This window comes from Podarcis pityusensis (assembly GCF_964106645.2).
Source record: "Podarcis pityusensis genome assembly, chromosome: 13".
Lineage (NCBI taxonomy): Eukaryota > Metazoa > Chordata > Lepidosauria > Squamata > Lacertidae > Podarcis > Podarcis pityusensis.
In genome coordinates, this window is record NC_138038.1 from 821,716 (window position 1) to 844,629 (window position 22,914).

The 22,914-nt window shown below is 43.5% G+C and overlaps 1 protein-coding gene across 8 annotated transcripts in view; it reads right to left on the reverse strand.

Annotated features, from left to right (window-relative positions):
• KIAA1671 overlaps positions 1–22,914 on the reverse strand; it is a 212,717-nt gene that overhangs the window by 167,421 nt on the left and 22,382 nt on the right. For 7 of the 8 annotated variants that reach the window (XR_013978975.1, XR_013978976.1, XM_080979178.1 and 4 more), the window contains exons 2-6: positions 10,798–10,899; positions 8,541–10,262; positions 7,180–7,273; positions 3,034–6,096; positions 2,434–2,559 (exon numbers count right to left, since the gene is read on the reverse strand). Coding sequence is in view for 6 of the 8 variants with exons in the window: in XM_080979178.1 (XP_080835304.1) it covers positions 2,434–2,559; positions 3,034–6,096; positions 7,180–7,273; positions 8,541–10,225 (4,968 nt within the window). In the remaining 2 variants the exon portion in view is untranslated. Of the gene's footprint in view, positions 1–2,433; positions 2,560–3,033; positions 6,097–7,179; positions 7,274–8,540; positions 10,263–10,797; positions 10,962–22,914 lie in introns of those variants that run through there. The other variant, XM_080979174.1, reaches the window with a different exon arrangement.

A 22,914-nucleotide genomic window follows, 5' to 3' on the forward strand; every position in this document is an offset into this window, starting at 1 on the left:
AGGCTTTAAAGGGAACAAAAATGGGTACCTTGCCCAGAATGAATGGATAAAATGTTGAAACGCCAATGTGGTGGCACCATTTAGGACTGACACACACCAAGCACAACCCAATGCAGGCAACTCTGCAGACACAATGCAAACATACCTTGGCTTCCCATTAGTAAGAATCTCACTACCAGACGAGAGATTGATTCACTCAGAAGACAGTGAGCCAGATTTTATATTGTCTCCTAGTTTTTCAAACCGGGATTCCACCAAGGCACATCAGAGCTCTGCCACAAGAAGGCTGATAGTCACAGACAAGTTATCAGACAACCACTGTTCCCGGTCTTCCCCTGTTAACATGAAGCTCCAAGGGATGCTGGGTATGTTTCAGGGCAACCTTGCAGGACAACAATAATGCCCAATAAAGTTTACAGGCATCCCCCCTCCCCGAGACTGGATCCTAGAAAGCACTCCCCAATCTCTTGCCCATGCACGGACATCACAACATGGACATGACAAGAGTCCCCCACCTGCCAAAGTTAGCACAACTTCCCCAGTCTTAGTACTCCGTTGCTAGCAGCTGCTGAAAAAAGCATACATTTTCTAAATAAAGCAATCCTTTCAGTCACCACATGGTGGAGTTGAACACCCAGGTGATCAGCAAATCTTTGATTTAAAGCACACTTTTGAGTTTCCTATTTGCAGGCACAACTCTGAAAAGCTTCCTCCTCAAGGATAAGCACTTAACTGGCAGTTTACTACTGTCACCAGCGTCCCATAACCCATCAGACACTATAAAAAAATCCTTCCAGTAGCACCTTTAAGACCAACTAAGTTAGTTCTTGGTATGAGCTTTCGTGTGCAAGCACACTTCTTCAGATACACAGCACACTTCCATCAGACACTGTTCCTGTCCTTTCATCAATGCTGATCAACAGCAGCACCAAATAACACCAACTTCCACCTCTGGCACCTCAGAATTCACTGGCACCTCAGAATGCACTGGCACCTCAGAATTCAAAATTCAAAAACAAAACACATTAATTCTGAAAGGGAGAGGCTGGAAGGAATATGAAGCAACACTTGTGCCTCACACAGTGAGATATCATTCCCAGCCACAACATTTAATATGCTTTAGCCCCTTTTCTGGGACAGGCCTGTTTCAAATGAGTTCTGCACCATGGTCAATTTCATAAGGTAATGGAGAAGGAATGGCATTGATTGCAGGCATTCTGGCAATTATTTTCAAATACCTGCCTCTTAATTTCACCTCATACATCCAATTATAGGTAGTTACAACAACTCACAAAAGCTTTATTTATTTACTATTAAATTTATTTACTGCCCTTCATCCAAAGATCCTAGGGCAGTTCACAACAGAAAAATACAAAATGAAAATATAAAATATATAACAAAGACAAAAACAAACCAATAATCTCACTTCCACAAACACATTTAAAAAGCTACAGAATGTTAATTAGCCCAAGGCCTGGTTGAAGAGAAACGTTTTTGCCTGGTGCCTAAAGGTAGCCAATGAATGAGCCAGGTGAGTCTCCCATGGGCATTCCACAAATGAGGAGCTGCTGCAGTAGCCTTTAAGATGACAGCAGGCTCACTAAGTCTTGCCTTTGAGTAAAAGACTAACTGCATGGCTGTTTCTTAGGTTCAGTATTCCAACTCTCAAGAGGATTTCTAGATAGTGATAATTCAAAGTAGCCAGCAGAAAACTTCCGATTGCCTTTTGGTTTTTTGAAATCTGGCTTTACTTTTTAGATATTTTCAAACTAAAACCTATTCTGTGCTTATAATTTTTTTTTTTTTTTTAAGAGAAAGGTTCAAAATGAATTGCATATTTCACAATGTTTGGGGTGGGGTGCGGATATTCTCTACATCTATGAATAGAAGGGAAAAGTACCAAGCAAATTTGTCTACCAGATGGCTCAAGACTAAAGTATGCTTTTATCAGCAGAGCAAAGAACACCTTGTTTCACTTGCTCATGTCTCCCTCGCTATCCACTTTGTTGAGCTTGATCACCTATTCTAAACTTATGCCATATTCTCCTCCATCCCAACCAATCACGCTGAGTCAACAATAGGGCTGGGCAATATCTGATTTTCAACATCGTGATATATCACCAGATCACTAAGTAGCCCCTTTTAGAGGCAATCCAGCGATCTAGGGGAGACTCATTGCTCCCTCAGCAGCCCCACAGAGAAAGGACTGGAGCAATGTGATTTAGGCAAGTCACTGGCCCACTCTAGACCAGGAAACCTTGGTTGAGCAAGGCTACGGAAAAGAGCAAGGCAGGGGGGAAAGCACATCTGCACTCATAGCAAAGTGTGTAAACCATTCTGTGGGCAGTGAAGCTCTGAGACCTTCAGTGCACCACATTTATGCAACTAGATTTGCAGGCCTGGAAAAAAAAATCACAGAAGAAGAGAACCTACCGCTGCCCAGTGGTCAGTCCTTTTGTCTTTGTAAAAACTGTGGCTCCTCTGCTGTAGAGGAAGGTAGGGAGAATTTCTTGCTCCTGAGCCATCACGGTCCTGCTTGGTCCATTCTTTGTCAACATCCTTTTAGAGAAAGAAATTTAAAAGAGAACTGAACTCACCAAAATCAAGACCTTGCTTTAATGCCATGAGTCCTTGCAAAGTTTTTATATCTGCCACTGCAGAGAAGTGGCAGAAGGTGTGGGTTTGTCTGCCCATCTGCACAGCTAATACAGCTTGCCAGTGGTGCACCCAAGGGTCAGCTGTATGTGCTGTGCAGATGGGGCAGACAAACCTTGTGGGGCATCATAGATGACATGAGAACAAAAAGACCTAGAATGGTCATTCCCCTCACCCTTTGCTCATTCCTTTCAGTAGCCTTCCCCATCCTAATGCCTTCCAGATGTTGCTGGGCTGCAATTACCATCACCATGGACCACAGGCCACCCCGGCTGGGGATGATGGGAGTTGGAGTCTAGCAGCATCTGAATGGTTCCAGTTGCAGAAGGCTGCCCTGCAGAATACAAGCTATACTCAGTGACTGGTTCTGTAATGTACCTTTGTCCTTTCAAGGAGGAAAGAGTCCCGTTGAGATGTCCTTTGTTGGTTCAGCTGGCTGTCCATAGATTCTGGTGGGAAGCTTTGACATACTCCGTTTTGGTCTTGTCTTCCTCTTGTTTCTGGCCCAGAGGGTAAACTGCCCCTTGCTCTGGACTGGCGACTCTTTTCAGAGTACGAACGCTTTAAGTCTGGTAGGTCACAGGCCAAACCAGATGTAGCGCGACTCCATTTGGCTCTGCTCTTGACTGCAGAACCGTCATTCTCCAGAGAACTTCCACCTGCACCAGCTTGCTTCTTATCAGCCCCACTCACGTCAACACTGGTGCTCCAGTTGCCCTCTGAATGCACAGCTGACAGTTGCTTCAGGCTCACATCCTTCCCCAAGGCACCTTCACTGAGTACCTGTGGGGGATGAAGGACAAAGCTTTTCTCCAGTTCCACATCCGTACTGACAAGACTGGAGACCTGTGAATTGTAATAAGCATATTTTGCACTTTGGTGCCTTAACACGAGGTCCTCTCCTTGATCATCATCAACAATGAATGTTTTTTTCCTAGTGCTGACTGGATCTGCTGCCGGTGAATACTTTGGTTTTTCTGCAACTGCCCTTGCCTGGAAAGGAGGGCTGAAATTCACATCTATGGCCTTGGAGGGATTCAGCTGCTGGCCACAGTTCCTCAACAGCTCTCTCTCTCTTATGCAGAATTCTGTGGCGTAAATATCCTGCCTAGTGCTTCCTGGAGAATTCCTTTTATGTGCCAATCTCTCCCAAGGAAATGAGCTGCTATCTTCAGGAAGACCACCCTCTTTCTTGCCCAGAGCCACAGAGTCCTTCTTAGAATCTCCTTCATATTGGGCCATCAGTGCATCAATGTCAAGAACTTTCGACCTGTAATAATCAGAGGCCTTACCTTTGGCCATACTGTGGCTGTGGTTGCTACACTTCTTTTGCCCTAAATGCTCACTGTCCCAATGAAGAGGTCTGAAATAGAAGAGAGATTCTGGCCCTGCTAGATGCAGGGGATCTACTTCTATAACCCTCGCTTTAGCCTCCTCTAGTTGCTTCTCCGGAGCCATCGAGTTCCCATCTCTGGTCTCAGTTAGTGTATGTTTAAATGTTCCTTTCTTTGGAAGATCTGAGGCACTACCTTCTCCCCCTTCAATCCAGTTCTTTTTAAGATGCCTGTCCAGAGAGACATGTGCATCTGTAAATCTTTTACTATATTGGTAATTTGGGGGATAGGATCTTCTGGAAGTACTAGTATTGGGAGTAACTGAAGCATCTTTGGCTAGTGAAGAAATGTGTTTGCTTCTGAGAGGATCAAGTAGTTTTCCAGAGATATTTGCGTTTTCATCAGGGATCTGGTAAGTAATAGCAAAATATGTTGCCTTCGGCTCTGAAGGAGAGAGCTGATTCTTAAGATCATTGTCTGGACTGCTGGGAGTGACTAAACTCCCATCCTGTGGCTCTGCTCCACACCTGGGTTTTGGGTTTCTCTTTGCAATCAATTTGTCATGAAGTTGCAAGGAGTCCCGTCTGCTCAGGGCTTTGCCACTCTCCTGAGCCAGCAGCCCAGCTTCCTCAAACTGGGCAGTATCATGAGGCAAGGTCTTCCTTCGCCATCTTTCTGAAGCTTTTGGACCAGAAACATGACGGCCACTTCTCCTGACCATCTCTTCTCCACTGAGCTGTTGATGCTGGTGTACTTCAGCTTTGTGCTCCAAAACATTCCGTTCTTCTTGGGCACTGTATGCCATTGAGCATGTCATTAATCCAAATGCTTTAGATTCTTCTTTCTGCTCGTAAGATATTGTAGGGTCTGCCTCTGGGTGGGGACACTTGCTGCTGTGCTTTTGCCACTGGTAATGGGTCATCCCACACAGAGAAGTCTGGCTCTCCTGCTTACTGGTAATGGGTGAAGAAATGTTCTGACCACCATTTGCTCTGGCTTCACAGCCATCTGTCCTGTCTGGACCTGCTTCAAAACTCTCTGGGAAGCATTTCAGCATTTTGGAACTCTCCATCTTACCAGCAAGAACAGCATCACTTTTTCTTTTTTCTGTTCCTGAAGATAGCTTAGAGACTGTGTCATCTGTTTTCCCCAAATCCTTCTCTCTATTAGCGAAGTATGAAGCTATCACAGTTGCATGCTGCTGTCCAGTCAGATTTTTATCCAACTCAGCTCCTTGCTTGTGGGAAACATGTTGGCTTTGGGAGGCACTAACTTCTTTCAGAGCAGTTACCTTTGTTGAAATTTCCTCTGCGTCTCTTGCTTTGAAAAGGAAAGAGTCATCTTTCCAGCCATCACCCTTAATGTCGGAGCTACGGGTCCAAGAAGCATCCACAGCACTCCCATCCGTTTTTCTCCTCTCTTTCAAAAATCTTCTGCTGCGTAGGGTTACAGCCTTATCCTCAGGCACAACTGCAATTGCCTCGCTTTGCACCCTTTTGCCAACTGTCTGGAGAATTTCATATCTTGGCTCTATCCTTTGGTACATTAATGAGTCCTCCACATGCTTTGCAGTGGGTTTTTCATACTTGTCTTTTGCAGTGTATATCTCTGATGCCTGAGGAACTTTGTCTTCATTTGAAATGTTTGCATTTCTTTGTTTTCCAGCATCTGCTGATATATGAGCCTGCCTGGAGGACACTTTCTTTGGGTTCATTTTAGCCTCCCGAGCTTTTTCTAGCCATGACTCCTTGCCAAATCCTAGCTGCCCCTCAACAAGCTCATTCATTGCCTGCAATGTAGACTCAGCTTCAAAGTGACCAGCAGCTATGTGGTGCCTCTGCACATTGTGCTCAAACATGGTTGCTCTGACAGTTTTAATGCACACATTTTCTATAGAAGGCTTGGAATGTGTTTTCATGTCATGATCTGTGACCAAAGCAGGACTTTCACCCTGCAGAGTGACATTTTGACTCTCTATGGCAAAACTACTATCTCTCTCAAGGTGCCCATCTCTGTGTGGGATTTTTAAAGGCTGCTGTAGCTTCCAGGGAGTTCCAGCCGAATGGGCTTCTCTAGAATCTGTTGCATGCAGGAAATGTGCCTCATCCTGAAACAATATAACATTAGAAAAAGATATTTTAGAGCATTTCTAAATGACATCTTACACATATGCCACTCCTGTAGCATTAAAAATAAATAAATCATAAGAACAACCTTGTAACATCCCAGAATTTTATACCAACTCACAAGTTTTGGGCTTTTCTTAAGAAGTTTGTAACATTTCAATAACAACAACAGGAACAGGATCTTTCCTGCAAATGGTTTTTGGACTGTAAAACTATAGCAAAAATTGCATGCAGTAAAATTGGACTATTTTCCCCAAATATAACCAGTATTCTCCTCTGATTTGGATGGTGCATGGTTTCATCCTGAAGGATTCAAGCCTGAGCCAATTTCTGCTGAGACCTGCAGGACCAATGGGCAGTATCCAGCTAAGTTCTGCTTAGAGTAGACCACTGAAATTAATGTACTGAAGCTAGTGCTTTAATAAAATTAAAGAGGTGCTTTAATAAAATATTCAACAACTCTATTAAACTGTTATTTTTCTCCATAGTGAGACCAAGCTAGACTGAGCTAGGAGAGTACATCACCAGTCTATCTGGGACCTCAAGAAAATTTACTAAAGCATGGCAAACTTTAATTGACTGAGATTTAAAAGCAAACTGAACATCTTTTTTAAAGATATAAAAATATGCCTTGATACAAACTGAGAAACAACAAGTCTAACAGTGAAACTTCTGTCCATATCCAAGTATCATTATGACAAATGGAATGAAATGTTTAGAGAGAGTTAATTGATGGCATAACGATTAAAACAAACTAGCACTATTCACAGGAGAAAGAAGAGAGGCAGGGAACTCTTTCATAAAAGGCTATTAAGCTTACTGAGGCATTTTGCTATCTTATGCCTAGAAACAACCATACACATGAGCCAAACACCCCTAAATTAAGGATTTTTCTTTGCTGCCTAGTTCGGCAAAGGAATTAGCAAGCTAAGCACCTTAGGATTAGGTCATTCTTAAAATGCACAAGGTCCACTTCTTGATCAGGCATATGCACAAGCAGAGCCTGACACAATGTCAAAACAGGCTTACATTTAGAAGAACCAAACCCTACAATGCTCTCTCACCTCCTGAATATCTGGCGTTTGACTAACAGGCTTCATGTTTGATTCAGACTGTCGCTCAGGCTTCGTGTCACCAGAAGTCACAGGGTTGGAAAACCTGTTTGCAAAGATTCCACTGAGTTAAAAAGGAATGATCTAACCTGAGTAACAAAATTACTAGCCATTTGCTCCAATACAGGTACATCAGTACATTACAGGTAAACAGCATATTAATTTAGCAAACTTCCAAAAATTCCAAAGCAGCTTTTCATAAAGGTCACTGGAAAAATTAAATTTAATAACAATGCATCCACTCCAGAAAACCCTGACCTGTCTTACTGGCCATGATGTGTAAATGGATCTAATTCTGTCTGCCCTTTGCCCCAGACCTAATGAGGGCCAGCTCTGGATCTAAACAGAGCAGGCACAAGACAATGAGCCACTGGAGCCTGGCCCAGCAACCACCTCCTCCCTCCCTCCTCGGCACCCTGACCCCCCCCCCCCCGCCCACCATGACAAGCAGTCAGACTGGGGGGGGCACCTTTGTCCTTCCCCTGAGCCACTCCTGACAAAGTGACAACAGGTTGCCTCAGCTTCAGTCTGAGGAAGCAATTGACGGTGCCATGTGCAGGGCTGCCTGAAAGAGTGCTTGTGCCAAAGCCACTTTTCTGCACTTCCAAATGCAATGAAATTAACCTGTGTTTTAAAGCAGTGGTAGTCCAGGCACTCTCTGGTCAAGCTCATCCACAATACCTCACTCTGAGCAAACCTGGGAGAACCCATGCCACTGCTGTGAGAGGGCCGGCAAGCAGAAGGGGGGAGCAGCAGGTGGGCAAGAGGGAGAGTTAGCCGTGTCAACCCCCGTGAACTGCAGGGAGCAACTGGCCCCATTGGCAGATGGAGATGGTGTACAATCTGCTACCCCTCCCATTAAAACAGCTGAACACACTGAAAATATTGCCCATTCAGCTAACAAAAAAATAAACCTATTAGACTCATTCACATACATTTGTTAGTTTGATAGAACTATCAATGCTTGGTCCTACCTTACATTATGAATTTTGCGTTATTAAAAAAAATCATTATTTTAAAAATCAAGGGTAATCCTTCTTTGAGGCTGTGCTGAAACCTGCAGGGAATCACAGCCCCCAACCAGAACACACCATTTTAAAGAAACAGTGTGCTGTCAAAGGGCATCACTGACACTCCTTTCCACACCAGCAACTGCCCCTATCAATTTGCAAGGCAAAATGCCAATGCTTGTGCAGACAGATAAGATTTCAAGAGCAACTGAGGCAGTAGGAGAATGAGAATAGTGGAAATGTTCTAAAAAGAAAATTTTATCTGAATTTATGGAGTTTACATCTAATTCTTCCAAAACTTACAGTTTGGTCAAGTCTGCAGAAAGAGGCCGCGAGCGGAATGACTGGCGCAGGTTTCCTGGCTTGGTCTCTGTATTTTCAGCAGTCAGTTCTCTGATCCTCTGCTGGATGTTCATAATTTTGTTTTCTTTCCCAGGACTTTCTGGGAAGGATTCAGCATTCACTGGAGGTGCGCAGCTTTCAAATGCATCTGGTAAATTCACAACTTTTTTTATAGTGCCTTCCCTCAAGCTTTTGTTTTTGGTGTCTGAAACATTTGCAGAGATTTCACTAAAGGCACATGTTCCCTTGTGCTTTGGTGCCATTCTCTCTTTGCCAGACAGCCTTTCGCTACGGGGTGGCTCTGTGTTTTTTCCTGAAGTTGCTGCAATATCTGTTTCTCTCCCATTTTCTTCCTCTTGGCTTTTAAGTCTCATCTCCCACAGGTATTTTCTGTCCTTTGCAGAGACTTGATTCAAGTCTTTTGGAGTGTTCCGGCCTAGGGACCCAACTTCATTTGAAGAGGGCTTCTGGATTTCAGCAGCAGTTTTACTTTTAATACCCAGGCAGTCATCAACCTGAATGGCACTTTTCAAATGTGACTTGGAATAATCCACTTTGTTTAACCCTTCTGCTTCACTCTTGGTCCTCAGTTCAAATGGTCTGCTGCTGCCCTCATTGGTAAGGAGGTTCCTCTCCTTGCTTTCAGATGGGCAAGATTTCCTTTGAATTGAAAAGTCTCGGATTTCAAATTTTGCTGTAAGATCCATGGATAGTGGGCGAGGCTTCCTAACCCAGGACTTTTCAGGATTAGGTTTTTCATCAGAAACATCAGTTCCACACTGCTTTTGATCCTTTAAGGACTCCAGAAAAATGGCAGACACTGGTCTCTGTTTGGGCCTTGGCTGCTCCTCGCTAGCCAAACTAGCGTTGCTCTGCTGCTTTCCAACATTTTTAGGCCTTTCCTCAGTAGCACCTGAAAAGGACTCTTTCCTTTCGAGAGATCTGTGAGGGTTGCAGGAGACAGGCTTGGACTCTGAGGAAACAGAAAATTGCCGGTGAATGGCAGCACCTTCAGGTCTTCTGTAGGACATTTCTGATTCTGAGGGAAGCTGCCTCTCCTGCGCCCGTAAAGTGCTGTATGTTTTCTCAGAAGATAACTTCATCCTTGTTTCCTCAGTACTTCTGGTTTCAAAAAGGATTACTGTGTTAGCCTGGGGACTGGAATAAAAGGGCATATTTGCAACTAACTCACTTGTGCTTTTGTTCTCGATTAATTTTTGCTCTACCAAGGGAGGAATGCTTCCACTAAGCATTCCCTTAGCATCTGCCACATTGTCTTCAACGTTTTTGGCAAATGCAAAGGGTCTGCGGGCAACATTGCCAGGTTTGGCTGTGGGGACAGGAGCTTTCACCGCTGCAAAAGTGTCCCAAGACTTCTCCCTTGAGAATGGCTTCGGAGTTAATCGTGGCCTTGAAGTAGCTGGAGGCATTGTTGCTGGTCTCATAGGGTTCCCAAATGTGCTCCTTCCTTCTGAAATTTGTGGGGACACAGAACTTGGATGTTCATTGGACTTGTTGCTTGTATCAGAAAGACTGCTGGCAAAGGTGTGTTGAAGTGTTGCCTCATTCACAAGCTCGCTTCGATTGGTCAGGGATGTCAGGACAGAGCTGACTTCAACTTTCGTTGCCATTGCTCTCGTTGCCATCCAGGGGAATTACAAAGAACCCGTGAGGAAGAACATGCTATAAAAAAGCAATAAAATTAGGTGTTACTGCCCCTCAGTTCAACAAATGGGAGGTGAACAAGCAGACATGGATATGGACGGAAATGGACGGGTGGTGACAGGATTCTAACAATGTTTTTAATATCAAGAGTTTCTTATTTGGAGTCATCTTTGCCAATAAATATTTTTGTGGGTACCTTTTGCCCACATAAATGATTTCCATGTAGAAAATGCAAGTTTCTCAGATTCAGACAATCATTCTCATTTTCAAAGGCACACTTGTAGTTGAACATATTGTCCCAGCCCAGCCCTCTTTGTTGTCTATTTCCACTTGATTCCCAATGCACTTTCCATCACAAAAACACATTTATATCACACAAAACACAAAACACAGTTGCAAATATCTGAAAGAAAGGAAGGAAGGAAGGAAGGAGTGGCATTTGAAATCCAATGGTGCGTCAGAAGTGAACATGTGCTTCCAATGAATTTGTTGTAGTAACATCAAACCCACAAGACACTTTCCAGTACCCCCCTTTCACACAAACCACACTGACCTTAGTCTCCCTGGCCACTGGAAAAAGAGGCAAGCTGGATCTAGAGACATTCTGCAGAGAGTCCTCTCCATGCATCACATGAGAAAAGTGTTGCTCCTCCTCCTGTGAATAACAACAGGTCTTTTTAAGAAGACAACATTCAGAGGCAAAGGAAGATCCTGAGAACATGCAAACGCACATGCTTTACTCAAACTGCTGTGTAACCTTTCCACTTGAGCTGTGTCGCTCATAGGATGTCTTCTTAGGATACTGACTGACTGCACAACTTTGTAAGGAAAACGGCAGCTGAAACTGAGGAATCAGCAACAAGACCAAGAAGCAAGGAAGGGTGAGGAAGTGACAGAAATCTAGAAATCTAGACTGATGCAGCACAGCATACTTAATTTCAACAGGCTCTAATAAGGATGATGAAACCAGATGGCAGGAACGTCTCTCGCTTATGTGAAAGTACCGTATTTTTTGCTCTATAAGACTCACTTTTTCCCTCCTAAAAAGTAAGGGGAAATGTGTGTGCGTCTTATGGAGCGAATGCAGGCTGTGCAGCTATCCCAGAAGCCAGAACAGCAAGAGGGATTGCTGCTTTCACTGCGCAGTGATCCCTCTTGCTGTTCTGGCTTCTGAGATTCAGAATTTTTTTTTTTCTTGTTTTCCTCCTCCAAAAATTAGGTGCGTCTTGTGGTCTGGTGCGTCTTATAGAGCGAAAAATACGGTAATTGTCTAGCTCTTTCTTAATGGTGTTGTTGAAACCATAACAGTTAAACAGGATTTTGTTGACTTAAAATTTTTGTATTAAATTTTTGAATTCTGTATTTTTGTGACAACCTTTGCTGGGAGCCTTTCTTGCTGAAGGAGGTATAGAAATAAATGTTAACAATTACTGTACATTTTAAAGTGTCATCCGTTTGCCACAGGAGCCTGCCCTCTTGTACTCTGTGAAACACAATGTGTACATTTATGTTACTAAATATACTGTATATACTCGAGTATAAGCTGACCTGAATATAAGCCGAGGCACCTAATTTTACCACAAAAAACTGGGAAAACTTATTGAATATAAGCCGGTTCTCCACACCACAAACCTCCTGGTAGGCCGGAGTGCGTGTGTGCATGCGTGCATGCGCACACGGCAGAGGGGGCTTCTCTCTCTCTCTTTTTTTAAATGATATTTATTGAAAATTTTTTAAAATTACAAAAAAAAGACAAAACAGAAAAAGAAAAAGAAAAAATAAATCCATCATTCTCAAATTCTCAACTTTCATTACCTTCTTTCTTTGACCTCCTCCTCCTCCCTTTTCTTGTATCCTGATTAATAATTATCACAGCAAATCCTTTCCATAATTCATAATATTCTGTCATTACATTACCTTAATCTATTTTCATCTTATCTTATAAAAAAACTTAAAGCTTAAAACTTAAATCTTATTTTTACCAACTTCTCATAACCATAACATTCTTACCTAATTCTTTAAACATTTTTACTAGAGCCAAGTAATTTCATATCAACATTTTTCTAACATTCATCAATTTTATAAAACAATCCTAATGATAAAAAAAAAAAGAACAATCCAATCTTCATCCAGCGTCCCTTCCTCCTGGTCCCGGGTTTTGTCAGTCCTTTTTATCCCATTGATCTAGCGCATTAACCTGGTAACCTTATATCCAAGGCCCTCAAGTCTCTTCCATGTCCCTTCCGCGGCTCTTCTTCATATTTTCCTTTCACTCGTGGGAACTCCAGCTTGGTAATGTTTTTGACCCTTTTCAACAAATCAGCCCCTTTTCCATAGTCCGGACTAAACTCCATGTGGTATTTAAAACCATGTTTCAGATTCCCTCCAAAATTGAGAGCCCCCACAGCTCCAAACATCTGACGGCCCATTGCCAGACTCGGAAAGTCCAAACATCCCTGCATGGGGGGGGGGGTCAATCCAACCCCCCATTTCCAGACCAATCCAAACTTTATCTTTCCAAATCTGGTTTTTTCCAAGTTCATTTGTCAAATCCAAAGGCTCATATTCCTGCAGAGCCGCAGCTCCCTCCATCTCTGGCGCCCAAGATTCAGTAACGTCCTCTTCTCTCATCTGTTCTGTCATGGCACACTCCTGTTTTAGTTCCTGGGTGGGCTCCATATAGTTTCCCACTGCCTGTTCAAAAGTTCTGACCGCATTAGTCATCAAATCCGTCTTCTGATTTAACTGATCCAATAGGGCATTTATTTTACAGAGAGCACACAACAGAGCTTCTGAAAACATTGCCCTGCAAGGTCACAAGTCCTTTCCCACGATTGTAATCTGTGACAGCTGCAAGCTCCCTGGAATTAGTTACAGTTTCACAGTCTCCCTCTAGGGGGAAAACTTCTGTTTGTTGTTTCTTTTAAGGACAATAGCAACAAAGTTTCTTTTTTGAGATATTTTGTCAATATTTGTTCCTTTAAAATGCGAAAGGAAACAGTGGAATCACTATGTTACTCTTCTTTTAGCTGTCTGTCAAAAACTTTTGTCTCTGGTCAATGAGCTTCAAACGTCAGTCCTGACACCCCGCTCCAGGATCAGGACGGTGGAAAGTTACTTTACTTTAAACTCACTTCTGCAGGTTTAAACAGTCCAAAAAAGATCCCCCTTCTTCTCCTGCTACCGAAGGGGGGTTCAACAATTTTAAATGATGAAAGCCAATCCTTGGAAGTGATTTTCTAAGCTCTAGTTTACGCTGTCTTTGCTTTATTCTGTCTACAAAGAAACGGAAGGCTGACTTCCTGTTTAGACCTTCCCGTTTCAGTACCAAATTGAAGTAAATTTTTAAGTCCAATTCCTTTCTGCTCGCCAGTCCTTATTTAAAGTCCAATTGTTCAAAGTTTAAGTACTCACAGGTGATTATTTTAGATGCCAAATTGTCCCAGGAAAAAGGCAGCGCTCTCCGGCAACGGCTATGCGGCTTCGCTCCATGGAAATAGCAGTTGACTCACAGCACCGCGCCACTTCCCCCTCTTCGCTTCAGAGCCCGTTAATGGGTTCCTTTGCGGGTTGGGGGGGCGCTAAGGGTGCCCGCCGAGTCCCATGGTCACAGGCTTCATCCGCCTGTGATTTCTAAAAGGGTCCCCGCTTCGCCGTAGCGGAAAAGACCCGTTTCTCACGGAGCTGGTCCCTCCAGTTCAGAGGGAGTCCGCCATTGCCGATGGCGCCACCCCGGAAGTCCCCAGAGGGGGGCTTCTCTCTCTCCCCCCCAGCCCCTCCCGTCCCCCTGCCTACCTAGGGTGCTGCCGAGAGGCAGAGGCTGGTGGCAGCAGCGGTGGAGGAGGAACAAGAAGCCCGAAAGCCTCTGCCGCTGGAAATGTACTCAGGTGGGACCCTCACTTGTGTATAAGCCAAGGGGGGCTTTTACAGCATATAAAATGTGCTGGAAAAGTCGGCTTATACTCGAGTATATACGGTATATTATTTTCTTTCATTACTAAACAATAATGTCACTCATATGATCTCTCTGGCACTTCTAGGAAGGGCTGGGAAAGAACCCTGCCTGAAGCCCTGGAAAGACGGTACTAAATATAACAGCAAGTCCAAGGTCTGGATTTGTAGCAGGCGATGTTCCAATAGAAAAAGTCACTCTCCATCACCATGGGAAGTGGGGTGGGAGTGTGGTGTACCAGAACGAGAGCCGCTTGCCTAACTGCTCTATCTCCTGTGCTTCCACGAGCTCCTGGCAGCATTGGCTGGTACTGGTTCCTTTACGGAGCAGCTGGACAGCTGGACAAGCGGGGGCAGAGGTGGGAAGAGTCCCCAGCCTCTCCTGCTAAATACTCAGTCAGCAGCCAGGGATCGCACAGCCTGTGATCACACACCCAGCAGAGAAAGAAGGGAGCCGCCAGATTTTGCCTTCCCGTTGCAGCAGTGACCTGTTTGTACTTTGCAAAAGACATGACGAGAGACACTGATCGAGAGACTCTGCTGCAACAAAACATGTGAGGCAAGTAACTGTGTGTAGCTGCTGCTTCTACAAACCTTGATGATCAACAACAGCACTTAAGGAATGAAGAACATTTTCTGTGAGAAGAGGCTTCCTATTATTCGAGTCATACTATTATGAAAGAAACTGTCTGAAGTTTGTTATGTCTAGTAAACTGCTTAGAAACTCTTGAGCAATATTATCAGATTTTTCTATAAAAACATTTAATCTTACCTATTATAAGAAAAAGTAAAAAGCGATGTTTTTGTATGTATTGGAAGTAGAGATGGGAAGGCGGGGGGGGGGGGAATGGAAAAATTCCATTTTCTTCCAAAGCCGTTTTTTTCCAATTTCCCTGGTTTTCCCCCATGACTTCCCATCTCTAGTTGGAAGCTGCCCAGAGTGGCTAGACCAACCCAGCCAGGTGGGCAGAGTAAAAATAAAAGAAGAAGACGACGACGACGACGACGACTATCTCTTTTCTTGAAAGAGAAAAATGAAATCACTCAGTGGGGATAAAAGGAAAAATACCTAGGAATTATTGGCTGGTGAACGTCACTTTAAAACTGTCGAGCTGAAAACCAAGTGGCAGGCGGCCCCAATGCTTCCAGTGTTCTTAGTAAAGTATACTAACGAGAAACTGCCCTGAAAATCGATGGAGTCCTATTGCAAAAGAAAACTGAAAGCTGTTAAGCTCATCCAAGTTTCTCCATTTCTCTTATCAAGTCCCATTTCTTTTAATTGTACTTTAAGACTATTTTAAAAGGATAAGATGAAATAACTTTAACACAGTTAAGGGCTCATTGAATGTTAATATGCAGTTATGAATTAATTGCATGCGGGGGTCTTCCTTCCATACTTTTTGAATAGATTTCCCAAAAGATATAGTAAAGTTTAAGTTTTGTGCGTTATATTCAAACTATGATAACTAGAATTTCTGTTTACTATCTCATCTGTAAACCAGTTTACACAATTTACATTAAATAACAAGGTGAGGTTTGGGACCTGAAGGCTCTTTTTTGTCATAAAAGATTTTTTGCTTTTAATCTTGCTTTCTTTATTGTTCCATATAAATTTCAGAATAAGTTGTTGCCACTGATGAATTTACTTGATCCTAATTGGAAAATATTGAAATAAAAATTATTCTAGACTTTTCTGAAGTTGCTCTGCATGTATCAGAGATCATGCTCTGCACAGAGATCATGAAAGGGGAGGACACCTTCGCAGACCCACATTCTTTGCTTTTAAAAAAAATGCTCGCAGTTTTATCTTCTGCATGTGCCTCTGTATACAACCCTGCACTTAGATCTTTGATCCTTAATCACCCAGGGCACAAGTCCCCATGGGAGCATCCTACACACAAGAACAGGAAGAATGGAATCAGGCTAGAGAAGGTCTGGCACGCCCTAGGAACTTTGCCCTTTGCCGTTGGCAAAGCAGACAGCCCAGGGGACTGGCAAGAAACCACACAGAATACCTCACCAAAGATCACTGGGCAGGAGTGTTCCCAGGCAACCCCCGACTACTGTTGATTCACTGCCCTGATAATCTTTAGTCTTACAACCTTGATCTTTAGATTTACAGGCTTATAAAAAGGGTGCTGCAATGCGCGGTGCAAATTTATTCAAAAGGCCGTCTGTTTTGCTCTACAAAAGACTTACGTGGTGAACATTTGCTCAGTGAAATCAACAACTTGAAAACATGATCAGCACCCCTGCTCACATGCATCACAACCAAGCAATCAGAAGTGTCCATCAGAATGCAGGATGGATGGTCCATCTTAATTAGGAACTTACCTGGCACTGACCACACTCCACAGAGTGCATTATTTGACTAGTTAATGGTTTTTCAAAAAATAAGGGCAGCCATTGCAGCAGAAGACATGCATTCATACGTCTCTCTCAGTACACAACTTAGGGAGCCAAATCCCACTAGTAGTGACACAGCAACACAAGTGGATTTTTAATTTATTATTGTAAACCAGCAGCCTTATGCATCGTGTTGCTTAGGAATGCTAAGAAACAAACAAACAAACAAACAAAAAACAGTGCAGTTTTGAAATCAATGGTTAAACTCAGGGCAGTTTTTAAGGGTTCAGTCCACAATCTTAATTAAAAAGGGAGAAAAACATGGTTTGATCTCAGGAACCATCATGCAAATTTTGGCTACACTATCTTAAGAGGAGTTCAAATGCATAGTGAGTTAGTGAACAACTTTCTGAAATATATTGCATGTGGTTCTATGGAAATAAACCATGGAGGAGGGGTGTTATTTCCACATAGTAAAAAAAAAAAAAAAGTATTTCCTCATAGTAAACAAAAATCCCAGGCACTTGACCTGTTTACTACTTAGAACTTGGATACTGCAGCAAAAGCATTTGAAATACTGATTGAGGTCCCTACCCATGGCTCATGAATTTGTTGCATCTGAAGGCAGCCCTGTTTAGGGAAGTTTTTTATGTTTGATGTGTTATCATGTTTTTAATAATTCTGTTGGAAGCCACCCAGAGTGGCTGGGAAAACCCAGCCAGATGGGCGGGGTTGTTATTATTATTATTATTATTATTAGCTGGGGAATTAGGACTGGAGTAAATCCAATGGATGTGTAAGGACAAACCCACCCCCCTTCACCAGACAAAAAACAAGATTACTGCCTCATAATTAGCACCTTTGGTCTGTTAATAGCCATTCTGACAAGCACTTGTCAACTGGACATTGTTAACCGTGAAGCCAGACATCTCTGTGCCACCTCTAAAAGTTACATCTGGAAACCTTGGCCACTTGGAAGAAAGGATTGTTCAACTAACTGTAAAATGAAAAACACCTGAGAAAACAAAAGCCAAATCACACCTAAGCACTAGCTAGCACAAATCTAGGACTGAGGTTAAAAGATTCCTCAGGTAAAACATTATAAAGTCATGAAGTGCCAAGTGCAGCTCCCTCTGCCCGTAACAGGAAATCCTACCTCTTAAACATATTTAAGCAGGCAACCCAGGAGTTGTGACCACTGAGAAGCCACTGTGATTAAGCAATATGGGGTGCAAGAGGCAGATATATGTTCAAAGGTATGTGCAGACTACCTCTAAGCAATTCCACTCCCAGAGTAATGACCTGAGAGAGGTCTCTGCTCCAGCACTAGAAATATATCCTTCATTGCAGCTGCATGGCTGAGACACAGCTAGCTGTCTTTTTAAAAGACCTCTCTCTAACATAGGATTTGTTCCCCTCCTTAAAAACTTAGTGAGTGTCTGAAAAGTAAAGGAAAGTAATTACTCCTTGGCTGCCAATATGGTCATCACTCTGGGAAAACACAGCCAGCACTCCAGTAGAGTGAGGAAGGGAAAGTTTTCTTTCTGGATGCAGAAGATGAGTCTGCCAGGGCAAAGGAGCTCAAGAAAGCAGAAAAGTAAAGAAAAGATCTGAAGGAAGCAGGTTGTGATGACAAAAGGAAAGGGGGCCTTTGCCTATGTACTTATTCTGTGTAGGTTGCCATGTTACAAGAGGATGAACATCAACTCATTAATACTGCTTGTTCATCCTTCCACAGTAAAGCAGCTTCCAGTATTTTCTATTGCAATACGTGACACTTTTCTTTCTTCTTGGGTAAGGCAGGAAAGGAAGGGAAAAGATTCCACATATTTGTTGCAAGCCTGTCTAAGAAGCCTCACCCGTCTGGATAGTAGAAGGAGACATCAAGAGGCCACAAAAATGGCTGTGATGCAACAGGGCATGTAGGCTCCATATCTTATGTCCATAATTCAAACTCAGCTCCAAGACCACTCATGGCTCATTAGGGAATGACCCACTGAAACAGCAATAGCAGAAATGTTTAAAAAAGAGAGACTGGTTTATTTAACAGTCCTGTATACCTCTGTTTGTTCTTTTTGGTCGGGTCTTTTGTTCCTGCTCCCATTTAAGTCCATATCTCAGTCATTCTCAGCAAGCGGCGGGGGGGGGGGGGGAATCAACATATTCTGGCTGCACCCTCCCTCCCAAAATCATACCAGAGCACAAGAGACACAACTTCCATGATCCCTAGCTAACAGGACCAGTGGTCAGTGATGAGGGGAACTGTAGTCCCAAAACATCTGGAGGGCTGAGTTTGCCTATGCCTGCTGTAGATAGTCTTACATAAAAGTCTTCCCTCTACACAGTTTTAGAAATCATTTTGGGGTGGCTTGTCTTAAACATTCTTTTCATCATTTTGAAATATTTTACAAACCCTTTTTAATTCTTCAGGAAAATTGCCTTTGGCAGGGGCAATGGGAGGGGGGGTGTCCCTCCACCCAAAGCCCCCCCCCATGTTTTCTGAGGCCTTCACATCTCAGATGCTGTGTATGCGCAAGGAGTGCCAATGGGTGACTGGGCCCAGCCCCTTCAATTCCAGGTAGCCTTCCCACCATCAAGCTTGCCTCAGAGTTGCCTGCATGTTATCAATCTTCCTATCTAGGATGAAGCCACTTCATATATCTACTGAAGTAGAGCTTTTCCGCAGAGTCTTTAGCACAATTTCCTACCTGGGAAGGAAAATCAACATCCCACAATGTACTTCATTTCAACTTCAGAGCCTCTTGCTTGATTCCGCCCCCCCCCCCCAAAGTGTGCTGCCAGTAGCCACATTATTTGCCAAGTCTTCCCTTCTGAACATGGATCAACTTTGCCCACACACTTCCCTTTTCACAAAAAAACTGTGTTCCTTCCATCTGCCTTTTTCCTCCTCCATGAACAATATCAGTCTGATGATGCCTCTGCTTTGTCCCCATAATATGAACTTGTGCTTGAACTGGATGGAGATAAACCAGAAAGAATTCAAGGTGACATCTTCAGCAATTCCTCAACTTGCTTCCCCAGAACAACCTCACTCTCCTTGCTTACACTGCCCAATAAAGAGGCCTCACTGATACACCTGCAGCTCCTTCCTTCCTATTAGCCATTTTCTCTTTCTTGTCGCTTAGTCACGTTTCTGTGCTGCCTAAAACTATTTGTGTGTGGAGTCAAAAGCGTATTACAAAAATCAGGTTTCTTCCGATAAAAGCTATTGTGCTTTCAACAGTTTACCTTTACTCCCCACTGCCAAAATCAAAGTTTCATGAAAGATTTGCAGAGGGTGCCCAGTCGTATGTAGGCTAAAATGTGCTGAATACATGGGAAAGTTGTAAGAAATAAAGGATTGGGGGAGAGAGAAAAAATAAAAAAGTTAAGGGTGTGGGTAAGACAGCTGACAGTGGCCAATATCCACCCAATGTTCAGAATACTTCGATAATAATGGCATCTGGCCAATACCACAAATGTTTTGCAGTTCTTATTTTTTAATCTGCATATATATCTGATGAAGTTCCACGAGTGTCCAACATGTAGCAAAAGAGATTTCAGTAATTCACAACTTCTCCTTCCCATTTCAGTACTCTGTAGTTAGCAACCCTCAAAACAAAATTCAGATAAAACCATATTATGCTCTTAACCTCCATTACCTCTCTCTACACAACGCTACACCTGAAATAACTGAAAATACAAAACACCTAGAAAAATGGAAATAGAAAAAAAAATCAGAAGAGAATACACATCTAAGCAAAAGCCTATGGCAAGCTAAACAAATAAAAGTTAACAAGAATTAGCTTTACCAGATTCACCCACAAGAAACCCAAACCTGTACAAACCTAAGTATCCCCAAGCTAGGTCACCAGCCAGCACAGAGCCCTGTCTTGTCAGAATAGCAGGCCACTTGCCCCAGGGAAGCTCATGGGCAGGACCAGACAACCATCGCCATCCCCTGTTCCATCCATTTGTTCCAGTAATGGGCTGAAGCCAGAAACACATCATACCTGCAATGCCAGATCTGCATCACAGACTGCTGGGCTTCTCACAGATCTAGCTGCCGCTACACAAGCACTGCAATTTCAAATCTTCATGCATTAAATATAACTTCCATTTTAGCCCACAGCTTGCTGCAACCTACGAAGTACAGCAAAACCTGAGATTACTTCATATTCAAGGGAAAATCAAAGGCAACTCTGTTCCTGTGACTGTAATTTGTCATCACTGTGTTTAATTCTGAATGTTAAGTTGTTGTAATTTTTGTGGGTGTTCCTGCTGAAGGGTGTGTAATAAATTTAGTAACAACAGCAGCAGCAGCAACAACAACTCTCAAAGACACTAGATTTGGGACAAAATACTAGCTCCTGGAAATTTGTTCAACTTGCTAATGAGCAGTTGGGCCAAAGGAGACACCACACAGCTCCCTTGGCTGAACATATAATAATAATAATAATAATAATAATAATATATTTTATTTATATCCCGCCCTCCCCAGCCGAAGCTGGGCTCAGGGTGGCTAACAACAATAAAAATATGTGGGGGTGGGGGGGTATCACAAGACTGCTTGAGTGATGGATCTGACAAGCTACTTGCCTGGAAGGAGCTGTTGCTGCCCACGGATCAGTAGCTGAATTAAAAGCTGCCCTGCAGAGCTAGTTGATTCCTGCTTTTCCCCCCTCCAGACAGGGGTGGTTTTTTGTGGGGAGGAGTGTTCTAGAATATTAGAGGACTGGCACCCAGCCAGTGCCTATCAGCTGCATCTACACCTGAGGCAACAGCATAGAGTGAGGGATATAATCTCTAGCTCTCTATAAGAAGAACCTTGTCTAGCGGAGCCTTCTTGCAAACTACAGGGGACAGCAAGTCACAAAAAAACAGAATGCTAGCACAGTGCTGCCACATGTTCAACAGCTGGAAGCACCAACATAAGGGAGGACTATGGCCTATCAGGTGACCCTCCTGATCACTGCATGATGGCAACAGGGTTCCCTGTAGGAAATGCCTTCACTTCTTATTTCCCAAGTGCTACTGCAGAGGCACCAGGTGAAGTGGAGCATTTCCTACAAGCTATGGCAATGACATTCTTCCAAAGGGTCTTGGGAATTGTCCTTTCAGGCAAGTGCTGAAAAGTCTCTGCATAGAGACCTGTTATGAGAGATCCTCACAGTAATGCAGTTGCCAAGATTCCCTGTGAAAAGGAAATTACTGTGAAATTCAGGCTACTCAAGATGGTTCAGCTCACTCACGGTGTGCAAGAATTGCACTCGGGAGGCTGCAAAGGGAAGATTTTGCAAACTGGGGGTGCTTTCTTTGTTTTAGGTTCCTGAGAAGCCGCAAATGGCCCACGCAGGTATATGTGGACAATTAGGCTACAAAATGCTTTTTGTGGACTTTTGTAAAGTTGGTTTGACCAGTCTCAGTTTGCAGTGCAGATTAGCCCTTGGTGTGGCACATCAATGATTTGCCTGCCCGTCACTCAGTGACTTCAACAGACATTCCTCTGGGATTACCAGCTTTACCCCGGCACTGGCAGGCCTCTCGTCCTCTGTTTCATGAGCCCTCTGAGCTTTAGCAGTGAATGTTTGACCCACCCTGTCCACCCAGAAAGCTGCCCGCGGAATCTGGGCAGATCAGGAACTGTGCTGCATTGAGAAGACACAAAACAGAGAGGGGAAGGAGCCACCCCTAAAAAAAAAAAAAATGACACTCAAACAACAGGAGAAAATGATTCCTGTATTTACTTGAATCTAATGCTCACCTTTTTTGGCAAAATTACGTTGCAAAAATTAAGGTGAGCATTAGATTCAAAGGCACATTTACATTTGCCTGCAAATACCTTTTTTGGTTTCAAGGTTCTGAAAACTCAGGTGTGCATTAGATTCAATGGTGCATTAAAAGGTAAAAAGGACCCTTGACAGTTAAGTCCAGTCGTGGACGACTCTGGGGTTGCGACGCTCATTTCGCTTTACTGGCCGAAGGAGCTGGCGTTTGTTTGCATACAGCTTCTGGGTCATGTGGCCAGCATGACTAAAGCTGCTTCTGGCGAACCAGAGCAGCGCACAGAAACGCCGTTTACCTTCCCGCCGGAGCAGTACCTATTAATCTACTTGCACTTTTGGCGTGCTTTCAAACTGCTAGGTTTGCAGGAGCTGGGACTGAGCAAGGGGAGCTCACCCCATCACGGGGATTCGAAGCGCCGACCTTCCGATTGGCAAGCCCTAGGCTTTGTGGTGCATTAGACTTGCATAAATACAGTATTTATATAAACTCCCAATAATTTACACACCATATTTGTAGCAAGTCACAGAGTAACAAATAAAAGAGTCAGGTCCCAACCACCTGGTGCATGCAATCCAAATTTTAACAA